This window comes from Drosophila erecta, unplaced genomic scaffold, assembly GCF_003286155.1.
Source record: "Drosophila erecta strain 14021-0224.00,06,07 unplaced genomic scaffold, DereRS2 tig00000126-arrow-pilon, whole genome shotgun sequence".
Taxonomy (NCBI): Eukaryota; Metazoa; Arthropoda; class Insecta; order Diptera; family Drosophilidae; genus Drosophila; species Drosophila erecta.
The window spans coordinates 11,180,622-11,201,950 of NW_020825209.1; the positions used below are offsets into that span (position 1 = coordinate 11,180,622).

Consider the following 21,329-nt stretch of genomic DNA (forward strand, 5'->3'; position numbering starts at 1 on the left):
TAAACTACACTCGAAAGTCGTCTTGCACTAAATGTAACTTTAATTTGATGCTGACTTTTACGGGGCCCGTGGGAGAAGAGCACTCGACATGGATTTTATTCCATTGTGACTGCCATTAAATGTCGTCATGATTCAGTTGGCAGAATGTGGCGGAGAAAACCCAACAAAAAAAAAAAAACCAAAACCCGAAGCTAGTTTAATTTATGAAGTCATTAAGTCTTTACTGTAATTTATAGTGCTTACTTATGCGTCGGCTATTTGCGAAATAAAATATATTTTATAATACTCGACCTACTGCAAATAAATGCGCTCGCCACTAAGAAAGCTCACAATTGAATGGGATACTCGTATGTGTTTTCAATGGCATACGTGTATGTAACATTCCTAATTATGTTTACAAAGTTTTAAACATTTGACCCACGCACACAACAACTAATTTAATATTCGTTTTTGTGCGTCGCTTCTTGGCAGCACTTCAATAAATATTTGATTTAATAATGACTTGTGGCAACAAGAATTTGTATAATTAAATACAATTATTAACATTTAATGAACTCGTTACACACACAGAATGGATGTGTTTATCAAACGTTTTGGCAATTAAGTCAGCTAATCAGTACAATTTGCAGCAATTGCAGCATAGCATTATTGATTCTGCGAAATTGACAAATTCAATTTATGAAAGTTATTTAATCATGACACACTCAAGTGCCACCGCCCTCATTTTGCTTTTTAATTAGAGCTGCTAATCATCAGCGTTTGTTGTTTGCTAATAAAAAATACACGACAGCGATGACAGTTTTATTTGCAAATGGGGCGTATTCCATTTGTTGACTGTCATTGCCAACATTTCACATTTCACATTTACACATTTCTACATTTTCACATTTGCACATTTTCTATTTTCTATTTTCTATTTGCTGGGACATGTACGTACATAAGTACTATATACGTTAGTCCCTTCATTAGTTAACCAACTTTTATGCTCTCATAGTCGAGAGCTCTTCTGTTTATCTTTTCATGTAAGCCAATATTCCGGCCAAAACTTTTGCTGGCAACGCATAATAAGCGAGTGGGAAAAAATAGCAGGCAAATGCGACATATAGTACGGCACAACTTGATACTCAAACGAAGTAAAACGTACATACTGCATCTTTAATGTGCCTCACGAAAAATGAAACCAAATGAAGCCAACTGAAATGAAATGAAATGAAATGAAATGGACTGACAGTACGAGTAAGAGCAGCTGAATTTATTATACTAAAGCCGGAATGACTTATGTAAGTGCCGGGGGCAACAGCTTTAACCCTCCAGTGGGCCAACGCCCCGAAAATCCATCGATGAGCGGCAGCGCAAAAGGCGTTGCATACTTATGTGGGCAGGGCAGAAGTTATTAAAATCAACAGCAATAAATTAGCATATTTTATGCTTACCCCCCTTACTTCATCTGTGAGTGCATGTGTGTTTATGTAAAGTTTTTGGCTCACTACTCAGTGTTTAGTGCTCAGAAAATGTGGCTGGCCAAAAAACTAGAAAATACTGATACTGGGAAACTGGTCGAGAAGAAGGACCAGGCGACAGAAATGCAGCAGGCACATAAATCAGGACAAAGCAAAGACAAGGGAACAGGAAAAACTACCACCCCCCCACCGCCCCCCGCCTCCTAGGGGCACCCACAAAAATATTAGGAAAATGGAGGGAAATGCTGAGAGAGTTTCTCTTGCCAATGGACAAACAAGTGAGGATTTTACATTTTGCTGGCCAACAAAAAAGGAAACGAAACGAAACGAAACGAAAAGAAAAAAGAATTTATGCAAAACAATTGTCAACAATGAGGGACAGAGTTTTCCACAGCGCCAAGAGGAGACGAGCAGGGGGGTTTAGGGGATTAGTTGCAAAATATGAGGGGCTGGGGGGAGGGATGCCCGGAATTGGGGGCCCCAAAAACGAGTGCATTGTTCTCGTTACCCTCCACAACCATTGACTCGACAGGCTCTCGGAAAAATCAACTGCAAATGCGTAACGCCTTCGCAGACCAAAAATAATATAAATTCACCGGACCATCGTCCACAAATGTTTGCGACCCTAAACCGCACTGCAATGTGACATTATCTGCTTTAATTGCATAATAAAGCACTTTTAATTAGGTTTTTACATAAGAGCCTCGACCGGAGCACTGGCCACGCCCCCCTCCAAATACCACCACCCACCGCCCACCGCCCCCGCCCAAAAAACCGCACAAGTCGTTAAATGCGAAAGGGGTTTTCGAGGGGTGGGGGGGAGCATTGCTGGGAATTCGACTATAGGATCCGTGAACATAAAACAGAATCTCATTTAAAAACTGCTTAAAGAAGAAGCGGTTTGGGTGTGGTCGCTGCACAGAGAGAAACAATCTAATCACATCGAACTTTCGAAAATTGCACTTGATTCATCGACACCGCAGACACTTGCAAAAAATCCCACCTTCCTATTTATTTGGGCCAAAGGTTGGACTTATCAGGAATATTTCCAAGTCACCAAATGTTTCTATATCCGTAATATGCAATTTCTGCTCACACAAAGAAAATCAACTGAATAAATCAAAATGTTCACATACCCCAGCTTGGAAATAATGTTTTTTCTTTTTCAATTTGCCACCGTTCAATGGATTCGCAAATCTGCTGACAAAATTGCTTTCGACAACAAAGTTTGATTTTCCTTTGGAATTTTATGGCAGCAGGGTATTTCAGTGACAAACGTGAATACTTAATGGATTGCAGTGAAAAGCTGTGGGAAATCTCAAAGTAAAATGGCGAGACCCCATGCTAATGAAATAGTTTCAATTAACGAAAGTGTACAGTAGCCAAGATGGGTTTTCTTTTCAGTTTTCAATGCGCTTAATACCACCAATCAATCGATTTGAATGCAGCGGCATTTTACGTGTTTATTTTTTGCCTTTTGTTTGAAAGAACACGCAAACATGTTGCCGGCAAATAGGAATATGAAAATAACAATAAATATAAAAATAAATGTGTAAACAGCCAACCATTCGTGTAGATTTTTTAAAGTATTTAACACCTCTTGGCAAACAGCAGAGAATCCAGTGCACTTTTATTGACAATTAATTTCGAACCTTTCCGCTGCTTTTGGCATTACATTTTCCATTGTTTATTTATTGCAATTCCGCTGGCGGGACGCAGCTGGAAAAATAATTTTTGTATTTGTCTGCGCGACAGTGGGGGAAATCGATTTAATGACAACGTTTTCGAATACCATTCTATTTCGATTGACTGGTACGAACGACTAGTATATTCTATTCATTTAATTCCCATTTTTTTTCCTGTTCTTTTTTCTTACTGTGTCGTGAAAAGATGCGGGCTGGGGAAAAAGGCGTGACACAAAAGTTTTTGGCTGTCTATATTCCCATATCCTTTATATCCTTTATATACTTTTCCTTTTCGGTGCGCAAAAAACAACGAGGACGAGGACGAGGAGCGGGTGAAAAAGTGAAAAACTTAATCCAAGTCCAGTCGAGCTGCATGCACGCAATGTTAACTTTTGCCAAAAGGCGTGGTGACAGCGGTGGGGTTGGTTAAGGAATAAAGGGGATCCTGGGCCATGGGTTTTTTGGGGGGTGGGGGGTGGGGGGTGCTCAGGGGCTCGCTTGGCTTGGCCCAAAACGACCTTGCCATACTGGCAGAAGCTGAGCTGAAACTGAAACTGAGGCTGCGGCTGGAGCTCCGGTTCTGTCGCTGTTTGTGCTTCAATTATGCCAAAAATGCGCACTGACACGTAAAAATAATGCATACTTCAAGGCGCGCCACCGAAACCGCATACTACAATATATACATACATATATATAATACATGTGTGTGTGTGGATGCAGTGGGACCTCGCTAAGTGCGCACAGCTTCACTCGAAAGCTGAAGATGCCTTGGATATATGCACATGTTTTGATTACTTACATCATTTCATGTCTACAAAATAATCACACCTTTTCCGAATCAAAATTATGTCGATTTCGAAACAGCCCATCATTTTTTGGGGGTCTTCGAGTGAGAAACCTGGCACAGCTAATTAGAAAAGTTCGGGTTAGCGAAGCTGGCCCGTACATATGGCACACATATAAATGTAGCACATGGGTATGAGGTAAAAAAAAGGGGACCGAGTTGACAATGCCCGAGGAGACGGACGGACACGGGAAGAATCGAGAGAAGGCTGGCTGATGAGAGGGGCTGGTGCTGGTGGAGGGGGAGGGGGAGGTGCTGGAGGGGAAGCGGGAAAAGTGGGGGTCGCTGAAGTGAAATGAGGAAAACCAGCACCGGCAGCCATGGCAATGCATATAACATTTTAATTTCCTGCTTATTAGCTGGGCCACACCCACAAAAGGCGGCCCACGCAAACTAACCCAAGCTCACAACCACAGACACACACACTCCCACTCCCACTCGCACACACACGTACACAAGCCCGCATGCACCCACACTAGCACGCCCCTAAGCACACGCACACTAGCCCACTAACACAGCTAACGAGCCCGCACACTCACACACACGCGGGCCACTCACCCACACCCACACCAACACCATCCACACCCACACCCGCACAAATAATACAATACAAACAACGACTTGGAGTGCACTCTGCGAAGAGATTAAAAATAGATTTGAAGAAAGCGCTTAAATGGAGCAAATATAAGCCGAGAAAGCGCCGTGGAAAACCTCGGAAGAGGAATGGAAACAGCGAAGAGACGAAAGCCGATAAGTGGCAGAACAAGAACCTTCAAAGATTTTAAGGACAGTCGCTCAAACAATATGCTCGTAGCAAATCGGGCTTAAGGTGCACCGACATCTGAAATGAATTGCATATGAATAAAAAGGCTGCTTCGAAGTCTTTTCCAAATATTTGTATAAGTCTTATGTTGCAAATGAGAAATATCATTAGCATTCTTGTAGACTGATCAGCAAAACTATCAGTAACAAGAAAAGCCACTTATTGTTGCATACTTTTGAGCAGGTTTTGTAATTCAAGTTATTATGACTTCTGCTCAATTATGATAGTTTATGTTAAATAAGGTACGAAGTTTGATAACCAAAACCAGAGAAACGCAGTTCTAGCAAATCTTCTGCGTAATAAACGTGTGACAAGAATTGTAAATGCATTTTTAGACACTCTTGCAATGCAAACCAACTGGAGTTTTAAAGTTTAAGCCTCATTAAAGCCGCTGAAAAAAGGGGTGGCCAATATCAGTTAAAAAAGGGATTGTAAAAAACAAGATGGGTACTCGAGAATCGTTGAGAACAGACGGCGCAAAACCGACGAAGAAAAGAAATCCGATAAGTAGACGGGCAAGAAATGGCACAGATTACAAGATATTTGCCCATAAGCAGATATCTTTTGCCGTTTTCTTTAAATATTACAAGTGGGCAATGGAAAGGGCAATAAGAAAAACCACAACTTAAAAATGGAAGCATATGGTAGGTCTACATTTTTATGGCTAATATATTTACAACTTAATTAAAGTGAATGGAAATCCTTTAAAGCAATTTGCAAAATATGCAAATAGAAACCGACTCTTATCTAAAATTTGCATTTCACTCGTGTACATAATTTTTACACCAAAGGGCACATGAAGTTTACTCTAAAGTTTTTGTGCTTGGGGACTAGTTTTCTTTTTCTTTTTATTTTTATTTTTTCTTGTTCTTTTCTTTTTTGAACACAAAGTGAATGTGAGAGGAGGAAAAATAGAATTCTTCAGTTTATTTGGCTTGTATCCCATTAGTGGCGTGTACAATGCACATACGACTATATATATTTAGCTATTTCGGCCTTAACCAAAATCAAATAGGTTCTGCTCGCAAAAATGTTGTATAAATAAAAACAATGTGGGGTAAAACATGGTTTTTAATTGGCTGTACAACATTGACCTGGCGTACGTGACGTATGAGTGATATTTATGTGTATTTGTGAATGACTTGCACAAATAGCCGAGAGAAATGGCCGAGAACAAGAGACGGTTAAATGCCGCCCAGGAAGAGGATGGGAAAGGGAATGTGGGATAAAAATGTTGGGCAAAACGGATGAGGAAAGGGAAGAGGATGCAAAAGGAGCCAACGAGCAGGACGAGAAAATCCACTAGCGAATCTACCCGGTGACCCAGGCGACTAACGGGACATGCGAAGATGCAGTGGCAAAGATACAAGTACAGGCTGACAGGGCTCCTCATGCACACAGATACTCAGCTGCAGGATACACTCACTCACTCACACACAGACACGCTAACCGAGGCACACCGACACACACTTACGGGCCAGCTCACACAGACACGGACTCACACAACCAAAGCACATAAATGCAGGCATTAGTACACTGCGGGAAATGCACATGTCACTTTTTCCGTTTTTTGAATTAATAATTCTGCATATAAAATCAATAATATCATAAGCAAAAAATATATACGCCTTGAACAATACAACTTAAGAGTGTACTTTTTATAAAACATTCAAGTGATGCTACAAGTTTCAAAGAACTTTTTTTCAAAGAAAATTTCATGGGTTATAAAGTGCATTTTCAGTTGATCAGCATGCTATTTATATTCAATGGTAGATAATAAGAACCTAAACGCCGATTTTGTGCGGTGTGTGAGTGTGTGTGATGCGTTTTGTTTGTCATGAGCGCGGTTGGCATCCAGCCTACGAGGCCTCACATCCGCTTCCCTCTTATCCAGGCAGGAGGACCTCCACTTCCACTTCCACCTCCACCTCGTGCTCCATCTGCTGCTGCACCTCCTCTCATTCCCACAGCCCCACAGCCCCACATGCCCACACCGAGGCAATTGTCCCTCTGCATCGCTCGTTTTCCTGTCATACCCCACACATTTTTCATTACACACTCTGTCCCTTGCAGCAAACGAAATTTTTGGATGCGCCTCGCGCGTCTTGCCACGGCGGCTTGTACTTTGCCACACTCACATACTCACACTCACACACTTGCACACTCGCACAGTGAGCCACTCACACACACCGGCACACTCGACCACACACACCAATGCGGCACCAATACAGATGGCCATAGTGAAACACACACATGTGACCAAACAATATAAATCACCAGCACTCACACAAACGTGTCTGCGAGTGCGACAGTGGTGGAGTTTTGAGGGGCGCCGACCGACCAGGAAGTAGGATGAAATATCGATTTAATATAAGCCGGCGAAATGTATATACATATTTGGAGAATTATACCAAAACGTGACTGAAACATATACAAAAAGGAGAGACGGTCAAAAACAGCAAAACGCCCTGTTACGTAATCTGCCGCAATGAACATTTTCATTTTTTTTTGCCCCATCGACTGGCCGCATAAAATGTGCAATGCGATATCGCCATATCCATGCCCCCATATATACATTTATATACAATTTTATGCACGTTTTTCCCCCCTTTTATAGGCAATACATTTAGTTTTTATTTTCAATCCGCAGCTATAAACTTTAGTTTTCATTTGGGATCGTTTAAAAAACAACAAGAAAAGGAGAATACAGGTGCTCTACCTTAATTTTTTTTAAACTCTTTTTCCTTTTTTCGGGTTTAAAAGGGTACACTGCATTTAGAGAAAAATAGGCACTCTGCACATTTTTAAACACGAAATTGTACAAGCCAAAAGAACATAATGCCCAATGAAACATCTTTTTTGTTTCCTTGTTTCCCTTTCCCAACATGTTTGTATTTAATTAATGCGTACACATGGCTTAAAAGCTGATTATCCTTAATTAGTGTTGTCTTTGGCCACACATTTTACCTGAGAGCATTTGGCCCTCGTAGGCTAGATTTCAGGCGGCGTACGTGGCGTATGAGTGATTTCAACTCGGTGTCACTCGGTCTCCGTGTGGCTGGGCCAGAAAAGGTGAGCCCGCCTTAAAGTTTAAAGCGTTTTCGAAGCAGATAAATGCGATTTGATTTAAATATGTCTACGTATTACGCATTCGAGGAAAGTATATTACCATATCACCTGTAAATACAGTGCTATTAATATTATATTTTAGTTGCAGCCACAATATCTTCGATTGTTAGTTTCAAACAGATTTACTGGGTATTTTGGGTTCGATGCACTTGACTCCACTGACTCTTATGGCTCTCTTTCCGGCACAATGAACCTACAACCCCCTTTTTGGGCACGCCCCTGAACAAATGCATCCTGGGCAAGACTAACGGCCAGGTCACCAGGGTGTGGTGACCGCACTCCGGGTCGGCTGTGGTCCGTGGTCCTCTCCGTGCTTCGCCTTCGGAGTCGTCCTGCTCGTCCTCATCAGAGCCCAAGTCCAGGACCAAGGGCATTGAAACGCTTGATAATTGAATTCACACGTGAATGATCACAATCTTGAAGCCTTTACTTGCGCCTATTGGCCTGCTCCGTTCCTTTGCTCCCAGCACCAATTGTGCAGCGGGTTTCGGTTTTGGGTTGTATGGCTGCATGCTGGATTAATGGGTTTGGCTTCACTGGCCGGATGGCCATGGCTGCCATGGCTGCCCTGGCTGCCCTGGCTGCCCTGGCTGGCTGCAGCAGGCCCAGATTGAATCGCTGGCTTTTTGGCAAGGGCCAAAGGAAAATGCCAAAGCCAAACCCAAAACCCGAAACCCGAAACCGAGACCAAAAGCCAAGTAATTATGATCGTAAATTGATTAGGCAACGAGAGGCATACAAAGCGGGTTAAAAGGGTTGTGGACCGCACAAAGGGGGTTAATGGAATTAGTGTTACATAATCCCTGTTGTTCCACTGCCTGTAGTTGTTACGATGATGATAATGATGATGATGATGATGGGTATGCTGCTGATTTTGCCGCCGGGTTAACCCACAAACAGTACAGGCAGCCCTTCCTGCGCCAAATCACCTAAAAACTTTTTGGATAGCTTAACTTTTTATATCCACTGCGCTCATAGTTCTGCAGCCACTTTCCCACATAAAACAGATAACAACTTTTATTGATCTCAAGAGTCTTGGCGAAAATAGAGAGACACAGATTGAGATTGAGTTGAAGATGGAGACCACTAGAAACTTCAGCACAAACAAACTCAAATACTTAAATTTTTTACGGCGATAGGTAACGAAACAAGAAGTCGCCACTTGAGACAGCAGCTTCCTGTCTGCAAATGGTTTTCAGTAAGATGTGATTATTGCACAAGGTGTCGAAAATCGAACAAATAATGCAGATAATAATTTCTAGACCTAAAAGTATATGAAGGCGTATATAAATCAATTAGATCGTGCAGCATATTTATAAAGTACATTCAGTATGCAATTTATTTGTTTATTTCAAGTCTTTCGTCACCAATGATCAATTGCATGGGTATCATGAGCAAATTAATACGAATAATACGAAAAGATGAATATTTCTTCACATTTTCGTTATGCTTTTCATTCCGGCCATCAAACGCGTCCAATTCCAAGTCTGTCTACATTTGCATTTCGATCCGATGCCAATGGCAACCTTCGTCACGCGGCAGAAGAAACGAGAAACATCCATTTAGCGAATGGGGCGTCCTGTTCAAAACCCTCGAGACCTCAAAAGGGTTAAGGCAGGCAAGGCGACGCACTTGCAAATGCAGTGTTTTTGCACTCAAATCGAGAGCACTCAATTAGAAACGTTAAGCTAACGACCGATTTCATGCGATTCCATGCGATTCGATCGGTGGTACGTGAATCCGAGGGGGATAGCTATATATGGAGGCATAGGCCGCACCCTTCTTCGATCTGCGACGACAATCAGAAAAAATTCCATTCCAGTTCGTATCGAATTAATTTGCCTAAAATGTGGCACAAATCTCAATTGCAGCAGTGCACATCAATAAACAAAAACGCCAGAAAGGAGCAAAAACGAGCAAAGGAGCAAAGGACATGTGAGATTGATGACACAATCGAACAGGTAAGAGCGAGATGGACCCATGCGGCCGCCAGCGAGCGCAACAGAGAGGCAAGCGGATGGCGATGGGAGGAGGTGAGGGTCGCTGACTGCCAAATGGAAAATGGATTTCGGTATTAATTTCGCTGACGACGACGACGACAACGACGAGGACGACGAGGACAACTACGACTAGGACTAGGAGGTTGAGGATGAGGATGAGGATGAGGACATGGATACGGAAGATGACGAAGTGGAGCGAAGGCACGTTGGCAACATCAAAAGCGAGGCATATCCGTCTTGACATTCCGTCCGGGCTGCAGATGCAGATGCAGATGCTGATGCTGTAGGATGCTGGCGGTTTCCGGGGGTGTTACATTTGGTGGGGCGGGGGGTTGGATCCCGAGGATACGGGTGTACGGGTATACACGGGGCATCCAGGGGCGTCCGTCCACGGGTATTTGGCATTCCGAGGAATGGGATGATGACGGAATGTAGAAATGAAGAACCGGAGCAAAACTGCGGTTTGCCATCACTGCAATGCGCCGGACCCCGGAGCCGGAATCTAACTTCAATGATGGCAAAAGTACAAGGTAGGGACGAAAAACAACAAGAAAAATTCACGTGGGTAAGCCGAAAGTGCTGATGACGGTGGGTACCGCATTTCTTTAATCCAGCCTAAGGTACAAGGTACACAGATTAAAATGGATAGATGATATGGGGGCATTACAAGGTATGGTAATGCCAGCTATCTCGCATGAACAATGTTTACAAAGGCTTCTCATATTTAATAATAATTATATTATTTAAAGATACATTACTACCAACTGCAACCGATTAAAGTTAGTCACAGTGCTATTATACACTCTGACGTACTGAAGAATTCGCGTTTTCAATGACACATAAATAGCAAGGAATTAAAGGCTTTGCATGAGTCTTGAGCTCAGATAGCTGGATGGTTTATAAAACCTGAATGTTTATAAACTCTTTCAGAACCAGACAAGGTCGTAAACACTGGGCAAAAGTACCTGGGAACCGCCTAGACACTGTCCATCACTGATCCTAACCATGTCAGCCGTGCTCGCCGCGCTTTCGGTGCTTTCCGTTCTCCTTTGCCGAGGACCTTGCTCCGGCTGCTCCACCACCCTCCTGGTCCATTGGTTTTCGCTTTTATGGCGCGGGCACACCTATTTTCCAAAAGGATTTCCCAGCATTTGCGGCAAAATGAAGCAACAACAATGTTGCAAAAACAAAAAGGATGGCGAAAAAATAAACTAACGCCAAGTTGGCTCTTTGTTATTTGGGCGTTTGGCAAGTTTCTCGGTGCCTTTCCGTTTTTATACCCTTGCAGAGGGTATTAGAACTTGGATTAGGAGTTTCCGGCTCAGTGAACGAGATATTTGTGAACCTAAAAAGTCATTTCTGCATAAGCTGTCTGCCTCAACGCGGATTTGTTCGGGACTATAAAATCAATAGGGATGAATTTTTGCACAGCATCGTCTTATTTGTATTGTAGCACTGGAACTGTAGGATTTAGCAAGGTATGTTTGGGTCAATATGCCATTAAAGCCCTGATATGATGAAGAGCTTACTGCTGAACTGTATCTGCATCTATATTTGTATCCACTTTTGTCACAATTCGATTGGGTACCCAATGATTTGTGAGACATCGGGGTAATCTTTAACAGACATTATATAAAAACTTTAACAATCTATTAACATGAAGCTGTGTAACCTTTAAGGGTATTTCCAGTTTCGTTCTTCTAAGCAAGACCTAGTTATTTTTTTGGCTCCACTACTTGTCGTCGTGTCGTCGTCATACAAAATAAATGGAATATCTTCGCGTTCTGCTCCTTCAGGCACTTCCTCATCCTCCAGTGCTTTTCCCCCAACTTTTCCTGCGGTTCCATCCGTCATGCCTTGTACTTCTTACCCATTTTTTTCTCCTCTGTTTTAGATGAAAAGTGCAAACGGGCTGGGGACTCTGTTGCAACTTATGCAAAATATTTGCACCGAAAAGGGTCTGCTAAGAGCCTTGGCGTGTACATAAATAATTTATGAGCATGGGACAAATTGAAATTAGCATAATAAGGAGACAATACAGAAATCACTGGTTTTTTTTCTATCTACTCGAACTTTAATTGGATGCATTTTACCCCAGGCGCGCTCGCTTGCGTTCCTGGTAGCGAGCCAAGGCTGCCTCGAAGACCTCGCCCACGGTTCTTTTGCGCCAGATGAGTGTGCGGTCCACAGGCGGTTTGGTGACTGTCGGCACGGGTAGATCCTTCTCGTCCACTTTGCCATTGGAATCTTCTTTTTTTGAGGGGGATTGTTGCGACGCCTCGGGTTCTTTGACTTTAGCGGGCTCAGAACATTCCGGAGCCTTGTTCTTATCCTCCTTTTTGCCATGGACCGGCTTCTCCTTTTCCTTTTTATTTTCCTTCTCCTCTTCTTCATCACTGGAGTCGTCTATGCTAAAATCGGAATCGGCATCTATGTTGTTGGTCAAATGTGCCTGGGCTGGCTTGCTTTCCGCCTGATCCGTTGACTTTGTGGGCTCCGAGCCTTGGCCTGACTTGCCCTTGGTCTGCTCCTCTTCCTCCTCGGAGGAGCGACGTCGTCGATAGCTTCTGTGCTTGGCAGCCTCTGCCTTAATAGGTTTGTACGCTACCTCGTCAGTGGTGGGCGCCGTCTTTGGTTTGATGACATCCTGCTGAGCGGGACCGCCCATCTTCTGTTCGTAGAGATGGCGATAGAAGCCGTCCAGATCCTTCTGCTTGGTGACATCGCCAATGGCCTCGAGGTACTCATCCCGCTGCTCCTGCTCCTGCATCTGGCGTATGGACTCGAGTTTCTTGCGGTAGGCGGCAGTCACGTAGGTGTCCTTGTCCTTGTACATCTCGCCCTCGGCTTCGCGATCCTTCTGCACCTGCCGTTCGATGCGCAGCTCCTTCTCCAGCTTCCTGCGCTCGGCGTGCTCCATCAGCCGTCCAATGTACTTTGGTTTCCGCGGCTCCTGACTCTTCGTCTGCTTGGCCTCCTCGCGTTTGCTGTCCATGTCGTCGTACAGCTCGTCGTACAGGAATATGGTTGGATCCTCGGCCAGAGCCTTTTCCTGCTGCCGGCGGGCCACGCGGCGCTCCATTAGACTCGGACCCAAGGACACTCCGCTGGTTTTCGACTTCAATTGAGGAGCATTTTGGTCATTATCGCTCTCGGACTCGCTGCTCTCGTCGAAAATCGAGGGCCTTTCAGTGCGTTTTGGAGGTACCTTCTTTTGCTGGCCGGGTATAATAAGGCCATATCTGCGTGGTGTTAAAAAAAAGTCCTTAAAAACGGCTCAAATTGCTTATCAATAACAAATTACTTACTGTTTGGACATGTTTGTTTATTTATAAAAGATTAGTGTGGCCGTCTGGTGCGACCAGCGAAATGCCGCAATTGTGCTGCAACACTGTTGATAGCAACGCTGTGCCGGCTGTAAGAACAGTTACAATATATATCGATATTTAGACAACTCAATACTTCTTAGATATTATCACTAAACTGTTTATTTTAATGATTGACTAATTTAAATATTTAAACTTGTTCTTGAAAATAATTGTGTTTAGATTGATCAATCATTTTTAAATTTCTTTTAATATTCATAAAACTATGGCTGAAATCATATAACATTGAAAACATGTTATTGCAACTCTAGAGATGTAAAATACGTATTCAAATATGGCAAAATATTTTGAAATGCGTAAAATAGTAAAACGTTTTTCAAATTTATAACATTAAAGAAGCGTTTATTTATCCTGCCAACTGCTGTTTCAGCCAAGCCTCCAACCGCGGCCTGCGCCCGGCTAACTATCGATAGGCACTTTCAGCTTAACCACTTTCAGCACGGCCGGCCACACTGTTCTGTGTCTTTTTCCTTCCGTTTCCCTTTCTTTTCCCTTTTCACGTTTGCGTGAGTGCGTGTTCTCCGCTGTTTTGTTCAACGAAATTGTTCTTAAACCAATTTTCTTTCCTCTATTTGCAGCGGTCGTGTAAAACAGTGTTTGCAAACCAATCCCAGGTAAATGCCGCTTCCATTGGACCCGTTTTTAACGCGAAAATGCAGCCAGATTAGATTGGCGGCGATCGCCGGCCGAAACATGTGCAAATCTACCCAAATTTTTTTTCGTACCAATTTTTTTTACTGTGGGCCAAAGTGCCAAAATTGAGCAGTTTACCGTGTAAACAATGCATAAAATGCCTCGCTACATGCGGGATATATATACATTTTTTTTTGGTTATAATTTTTTTAATGTGTAAAAGAATATGAAGTGAACAAATGGCCCAAGTGTGTTGCACAGTGTTGTTGTGCTTGTGTGTGTGTGTGAGTGGCTCAAAAGTGTGGCAAAAAGTCGGGAATTCAATTGAATTAAATGCAGCACCGAAAACCGGCTAAATTAAACTAATTTGTACACACTTCAGTTGGCAAACTTACCAGAAATAGTTGTTGTTTACAGCCACTTGCACGCACCCACACAACCGCAGAAGCACAGACAGTATATTTTTTTTTCGTGGTATTTGCACGTGTTTTACTTGCTGTTTCTGCTTCTTTTCCAATAACCCGTTACTCGCTGAGTTAAAAAGTAAAGCCATAATCTGTATAAAATCATAATCGGCATTAAAAAACAATTCGTCTGTCCGCGTAAAATTTTGAGGAAGGGCCACGCCTCCTGCCCAAAAAAAAAATTGGAAGTATCAGAAAAGTAGCCACTAGTATTTGATAGTTTTTATGGTCTTTATAACGCTGGAGTGGTATCATATATACCAGAGGCTAGAACCTCTTTTTTCCATTTTGTGTTAAACAAGAAGTCATATGCCACACTTTCATAGGCTCCATAAGTTAGTATGTTTAGTTTTGTCAACTTTTCTGTTCTAATAGTTCGTATAGCTCCATGTGCCGTACAAGTTAGTTGTTCTGCAAATAAGGTTTGAGCTTTGTTTGCCAAGCAAATAGTTATAGGTACAACTAATATAGTAGTTTTTCGGAATAATTTTACTCTCGACTAATTGTGTTCCCCAAACATTTTGCAGCCATGGTGCGTATGAACGTATTGGCCGATGCCCTGAAGTGCATCAACAACGCCGAGAAGCGTGGCAAGCGCCAGGTTCTGCTGCGTCCCTGCTCCAAGGTGATCATCAAGTTCCTGACCGTGATGATGAAGCATGGCTACATCGGCGAATTCGAGATCGTTGACGATCACCGTTCCGGCAAGATCGTGGTCAACCTGACTGGTCGCCTGAACAAGTGCGGCGTGATCTCGCCCCGCTTCGATGTGCCCATCAACGACATCGAGAAGTGGACCAACAATCTGCTGCCCTCCCGTCAGTTTGGCTACGTTGTGCTCACCACCTCGGGCGGCATCATGGACCACGAGGAGGCCAGGAGAAAACATTTGGGAGGCAAGATCCTCGGCTTCTTCTTCTAGAGACACCGAGTTGACACCGAAAAGAGTCTGTGTGTGCTGCTGAGGAGTTTGATATGTAGATTGACGTTTTATTTCACCGACCATGCATCCAACTAATGTATTTTGTGTAGAAGAAGCTAATTGCGAAAATGCTGCACAAAGTAACGCGAAATAAAATGATTCATACATAATAATTTTAATAACGATTTTGTCTGCGATCTATATACTATGTAAGCGGTGCAGTGATAAAAAAAAATTGCGACAGTAAATCTATCTGTTAAGATAAAACCTCACTCTGTGTATAATATAACCTGGACCAACGTGTTCCTTATAGCCGATTGTAGCCAGGTTCCTGACTGAAATCAAGGCAATTAACAACTTCATACATGGGCGCGCCATGAGATTTCTTTCGAGGTGCTACAACTTTAGTTACGTGCTTTCCATAATGAAAATAAAGGAATTTTAGAGCCAGTCAGAGCACCATCATACTGTTATTCCATCCTAGTTTTCTATTATTAACCTTGATTAGAACTTTTACGCCATGGAAACCATAACTACTACTTTCATAAATTGGTTTTAAAACGAATAATGCTTGGTAGAATTGGTTGCAATTGAAATTTGATTCTATAGCTCAAAATTCGCTTATAGTATTGATCCATTTACCTCCTGTACCAGTTTTTTAAAGTTTCCTAGCACAATTGTCGTGCTTGTAATCTATAAAATTCTTAAGGAATTATTGATGGAAAAAACTAAACGTTATTTTGTGCTATAGCAAGTGCTTAGTAAAACTTGATTTTAATTGTTATAAAATGTATTTACTCGATAATTTCAATTTGATATCGATAGTTATCCCTAAGAAGTAACTGGATTTCATATCATATTGACATTACTTATTATCAACATTTTAAATATTTGCGGCAAGTTGCAGCCCTCGAGTTCAGTGCTGCAAGACACCGGCAAAGCACCGGCTCAACAAACATTGGAATCCTATCCAGCACTACATTTTATTAAGAATTCATTGCATACTTTGCAGTTGACTGTTAAATTCGAATTGATTGCATTTGGCAATTCAATTATCCGATCAGTTTCCTGACCCCAATGAGACTCCTGTCCTGAGACAATTGGCATGCCATTAAGTGCAATTACATTTCATATTGACCACCGATCGATATCGGTGTTGCGTGCAGCTTAGAACAAATATAATTGATGAGTATATCCGGCGTTATCTACTCCCTAGTTCAACTTGGCCATTTCCCAGGTCGGCAAACACCCCTCTACCCGTTTCCTTATCGCAAAGGTAATTAAGAGGTCGAGCTTAGCCCAATATGGCGGAGTTTGCCATATTGAGCATGGCATTCCGCACGACCCATTCCCACTGATATCACTAATACCACGGAAAGAGCCGCCCGATTACAACTTATCAGTCTATAAAATAATCAAATTACGCCACAGACAGCAGTTTATGGCATAGTACTCAATGCTGTTGTCACAAAAATAGTGTCCACTTCCTAAATACATAAAAAAAGAGTAGAGATTTCATGTTTTTTTGGGCAAACTGAACATTTTTACCAATTGCGCTCTAACTTAGTCAAAATAAAGCCGAAAGGCAAATGACCAACTGCTTTCTGTTGCTGAACACCACAGTTAAGGATCCCTTGTCACTTTTTGTCGGACAAAACAAAATTTTGGAAAAAAGGCAAAGAAAATGTATTTCATATTTATTATTTCAACAAATATTTCGGAAATTTTGGCCAAACATTTTTCGGCGGGAAATCAGAAAAACAAATAATTTGTAAAACCAATTCCTTGACCTTAAGCCAAAATTGCACCTCTTCTTAATTTCAAATATTTGTTTACTTCAAAATCATAAGCACACAGGCTAGTTAATTATATAGCAGAGTGCAATTAATTATTTGATTGTAATTGAACTGTAGTTAGTGCTATTGTTTCTCCCGCAGCTGTATGTGCATGTACTTGCTTTCCGGATAGCGAGAGAATTGGTATCGATAATATGAAAGGCATTTCCCACCCATTTCCCATTTGCAGCAGCATTCGGGTATAGCTTCATTATGGCAAGTGCGTTTTTCTGCCACCCAGCAATCAGCGATCTGGACTCCTAATGGGGGACTTGCAATTGGAATCACAGCCATTGAAAGTCAACGACAATGACATTTGCAACGCCCTCAATAGAGGCATATTGAAACCGTTGGCATAGAAATCGGGCTCAGACTGGGTTTATTGTACGACTCTGTGTAGCTTTTTGTGCCGCTTTGGTCTGCCTTTGGCTGCCATGATTCAGCAGAAGCAATCTCTTTTTGCAGCTGTCGTGCGGCTGATGAATATGAATAGAGCGTTTTCTGTACAGCTCGGCAAACAAGCTCAGGTAAAAACGAATTTCAATTGTTCAACTCTGGCAACACGAAGATGGGCTGCTCTTTCTGGAACTGCCATAAATAGGCAGTCGATGAGAGGAATTTATTCACTCCCAACAGTAAAATAACAACATATTACTTTTTCTATGGCTTTTTCAATCCAGCGCAAAAATATTGCTCATACGTCATGTTGTACCAGTGTGTAAGATATGTGAATGCATTTCATTTATATCATCTAAGTACACATATCCGACACTTTCACAGCGAAAGGTACTAAGATCTGGGCATAGGAAGGTCCACTGGTGGACCACCCATGTTTGTGAAGTGATTTCGAGTAATCGTATCAGTGGGCAAACAGGCGCAATTAGCAGACTGATAATGATAATGGCGCGCACCCAATGTGGCCACTATGAGCCCATCAAGTCGGCTATGCCCCGACGATCCAGCGGCAGTAAGAAAAAATGGCAAACAACTAACGAAGTAGCGTGCGCAGCGATCAGATCGCACCACTTGACTTTGGGAAAGGGTTCTGTTTCGGTTTCTGTTTCTGTTTCCAGTAGGTTCCATAGGCAGTAAATGAAGTGCCTCGCAGCTGGTCGGCCATATGTGCCTAGGTAGCCAGATAAAGTATACATATACCTATGCATATGTATGACCTGGAGAAACTGGTTTTGGTGAAAGAGATCCGACCCGGCGAAGACACCTCGTGTGATGCCGCGCAAGCTACACGTAATAGTTGAACCGTCGATCACTAAGGGGGGTTCAAATCAGGGAGACCGTATATATATATACATAAATATATATAAACCGATAGAGTCAAGACTAGTTTAATATGCGAGACATCCACGTCGACTAGACGACTCTCGCTTGCACTTAACATTGAAATGGGTGGGTTGATGACAAAACGGGAATGGTGCACTCGGTTACTGTGTCACCAACAGCTGTTGCTGCACTGCGAGAAAAGGCCACCCATGTAAGTGTTTCAGTTTATGTGGAACAGCTATAAGTTCATGCCAGTAAGCATTAACACGTATTTATAAGATATCATCTACAGACCCTTATAATAAGCACATGTTTTCCTTTTCCTAGAGCGTCACTCGTCTTTTCGCTCAGCGGAGCATTCTTGGCATTCTGATTCAGTCTATTTGCCATTTCGCAATTTGCCAGTCGCAGACGGTGATAAGTCGCCCACTGCTGATTCCTTCTATTTGTTTTTTCTTTTTGTGGAAATGTTTCTTCGGATGATAAGCCCAGAGGTTTGAGGCGAAAGTCCGCCCGCCACCCCCTGATAAGGACCCACGTGCTCCGACTTCTCTTCCGTACAATCGTTTATTGTGGTGGATTACAAAGCACAAAAAAAAAGTATAAAATAATCACTTTCCGCTTAGCGTCTGCAGGTGTTTCTCCTTCTCTTTTTTTTTTGGGTGGCTGGCTGATGCAGGGAAAGCTGCCTCACAGTTTCTTCTCTCTACGCTCTAGGGTTAATATGTAGGATATATAATGTATGTGTTTGTTTTCGGACGGGGAGTTGCGATTCGAATACGCTCCCACTCGCCAGGAGCAGCCCCGTCCAGCGAACAGATAGCCTCTTTAGGAGGTGGTCTCGAAGTACTCCTTGGACTTGGTGGGATCGGCCACCATGGTCTTCTGGCCGGGCTTCCAGTTGGCGGGGCAGACCTCGCCGTACTTGTCGGTGTACTGGAAGGCCTGAACGAGACGCAGGGTCTCCTCCACACTGCGACCCACGGGCAGATCGTTGACGGTGATCTGGCGCAAGTTCTGCTTGTCATCGATGATGAACAGGCCGCGGAAGGGGATGCCGCTCTCCTCATCGAGCACTCCGTAGTCGCGGGCCACCTTCATCGACTTGTCGGCCAGCAGGGGAATGTCCATGCTGCCCAGACCGCCCTGCTTCCTGGGCGTGTTGATCCAGGCCAAGTGGGTGAACTGGCTGTCCGTGGAGCAACCGATCACCTCGCAATTGATCTTGCGGAACTCGGCGGCGCTCTCCGAGAATGCGATAATCTCGGTGGGGCACACGAAGGTGAAGTCAAGTGGATAGAAGAACAGCACCAGGTACTTCCCCTTGTAGTCGCTCAGCTTGATGTCCTTGAACACGCCGTTGACGACGGCGGTGCCGGAGAATGAGGGAGCGGGCTTCTGTAGCTGGGGCATCTGTTCAATTAATGGATTGCGAATTAGAGACACTTATTTAGCTTCTCTGGAGAACTTGACTTGTAAATCCCTCATATCTCCCCCCTTAAAATACATCTATGCCTGAATACTTCCTCTTTCGACCGATACTCCTAATCTTATCTATCAAGATTCGTTCAGACCCATACAAAATTTCATCATCCGACTTTGGATTATTACAAGATAAAAGTTGGTTTATAAATTTCATTTATGGAGGCTTGTAAAATCTGTCAATTACATGTAATGAACAGAATACTAATAATGTATTCCCCATTCGTCATATTTAATGAAAATATTAAATATCTACAAAGCTCTCCAAACTACTACTCTACATGCAATAGATCTTTTTTGTTGTAAGCGAAATGTTCTAAGGGCTACTTGTTAAGTTGTAATATGTATATTATTTGTGTAAATCAATGGAATTGCCAATTGGTTTTAGGTTGTACAACAGAAATTCTCTATAAATCGGAGTTCTAATGCGGTAATTACTAACGATTAAGGGCAATTACCCTTGACTTCCAGATGTTTCGCCACAAACTGGAAAGATCAAAGAGGAGAGGAGAAAGGCTGAACTCTACAAAATGGCCGCCGAACGAAGTGAAATGGAAGAAACCCGGAATAATAAATTAGCCAAATTTTTCGGCTGCTCCCATTTGGGCGATTGAATTTATTGAACTTTCGGCACGTTCGCAGTTTTCATGTAATGGATGCGAATTAATTACAAATCACAAATTTATTTCTGAATTGGCAAATATTTTCCTCTCGTTTTGATTTCATTTCTTTGCCCCTTTTTTTCGCCGGCTATTCATGTGTTTGTGTGTGTGTGCTTAAATGTGTGCGACGGACGTGCCAATAAAGTGAAAAAGAACAAAATGTGGCCAAAAAAAGAGTACTATGCTCTCGGTGCAAAAACTTGTGAAATAATCTCGAATCTACCGACTGAACATCATTATCTTTTGCTCATCGAAAAACAACAAAAACGCACAGCGGCGGTGGCAACAACAGCGATTCTAATTTCAAATCATACGCTCCGCAGCTTCTCCCCAATTTTGCCCAGAATCAGCGACCTGTTCGTCGCCCCAAGAACACTCACATTAACAGTTGTTTTTTTTTTCTCTTAGTAATTCTCGGTAATTGCTCGACTTCCGCGTGGGCTTCCTCTTTCTCTCGCAGCTGCAGCTTTCGCACAAACCTTTCGGCACGAGTTGAAATTCGCGAATGGATTGAACTTTAGTGGTACGCTGGTAGACCAGGGCTGCCGCAACATGGATGCCGCTTGCGTTAGGCAACGCCGATTAATCGGTATTGCTTGCGTATCGATATTGCTTGCGAGTGCTTAAGGCGCCATCTACCGACAATTGGCGCGCTCTTCAACAATGTATTCTACATTTTAAGGGAAACGGCGTACGTTTTATATTCAAGGTATGTCAAAAATTACC

General features: G+C 42.9%; 3 protein-coding genes across 4 annotated transcripts; 1 reads left to right on the top strand and 2 right to left on the bottom strand.

Moving 5' to 3' along the window:
• Positions 1–11,992: 11,992 nt before the first annotated feature.
• Positions 11,993–13,343, bottom strand: LOC6551136 (nuclear speckle splicing regulatory protein 1). Its single transcript, XM_001978246.3, has 2 exons — positions 13,250–13,343; positions 11,993–13,183 (listed from the first exon to the last, which is right to left on the bottom strand). The coding sequence occupies exons 1-2, from the start codon at positions 13,258–13,260 to the stop codon at positions 12,031–12,033; spliced, it is 1,164 nt and encodes a 387-aa protein (XP_001978282.1). The 5' UTR covers positions 13,261–13,343; the 3' UTR covers positions 11,993–12,030.
• Positions 13,344–13,747: 404 nt separating this feature from the next.
• Positions 13,748–15,528, top strand: LOC6551137 (40S ribosomal protein S15Aa). 2 transcript variants are annotated; one of them, XM_015155855.2, is made up of 3 exons: positions 13,748–13,837; positions 13,906–13,941; positions 14,952–15,528. In XM_015155855.2, the coding sequence occupies exon 3, from the start codon at positions 14,954–14,956 to the stop codon at positions 15,344–15,346; it is 393 nt and encodes a 130-aa protein (XP_015011341.1). In that variant the 5' UTR covers positions 13,748–13,837; positions 13,906–13,941; positions 14,952–14,953; the 3' UTR covers positions 15,347–15,528. The 2 variants fall into 2 exon arrangements, with proteins under 2 accessions (XP_015011341.1, XP_001978283.1); XM_001978247.3 differs by having other exon boundaries at positions 13,775–13,833.
• A 3,479-nt stretch (positions 15,529–19,007) lies between these two features.
• LOC6551138 (peroxiredoxin 1) lies at positions 19,008–21,168 on the bottom strand. The gene is made up of 2 exons (XM_001978248.3): positions 20,984–21,168; positions 19,008–19,872 (listed from the first exon to the last, which is right to left on the bottom strand). The coding sequence occupies exon 2, from the start codon at positions 19,870–19,872 to the stop codon at positions 19,288–19,290; it is 585 nt and encodes a 194-aa protein (XP_001978284.1). The 5' UTR covers positions 20,984–21,168; the 3' UTR covers positions 19,008–19,287.
• Between the last annotated feature and the right edge of the window lie 161 nt (positions 21,169–21,329).

Excerpts from the sequence above, each read along its gene's own strand:
- LOC6551137 (XM_015155855.2), top strand. The coding sequence starts at position 14,954 with ATGGTGCGTATGAACGTATTGGCCGATGCCCTGAAGTGCATCAACAAC.
- LOC6551138 (XM_001978248.3), bottom strand. The coding sequence starts at position 19,872 with ATGCCCCAGCTACAGAAGCCCGCTCCCTCATTCTCCGGCACCGCCGTC.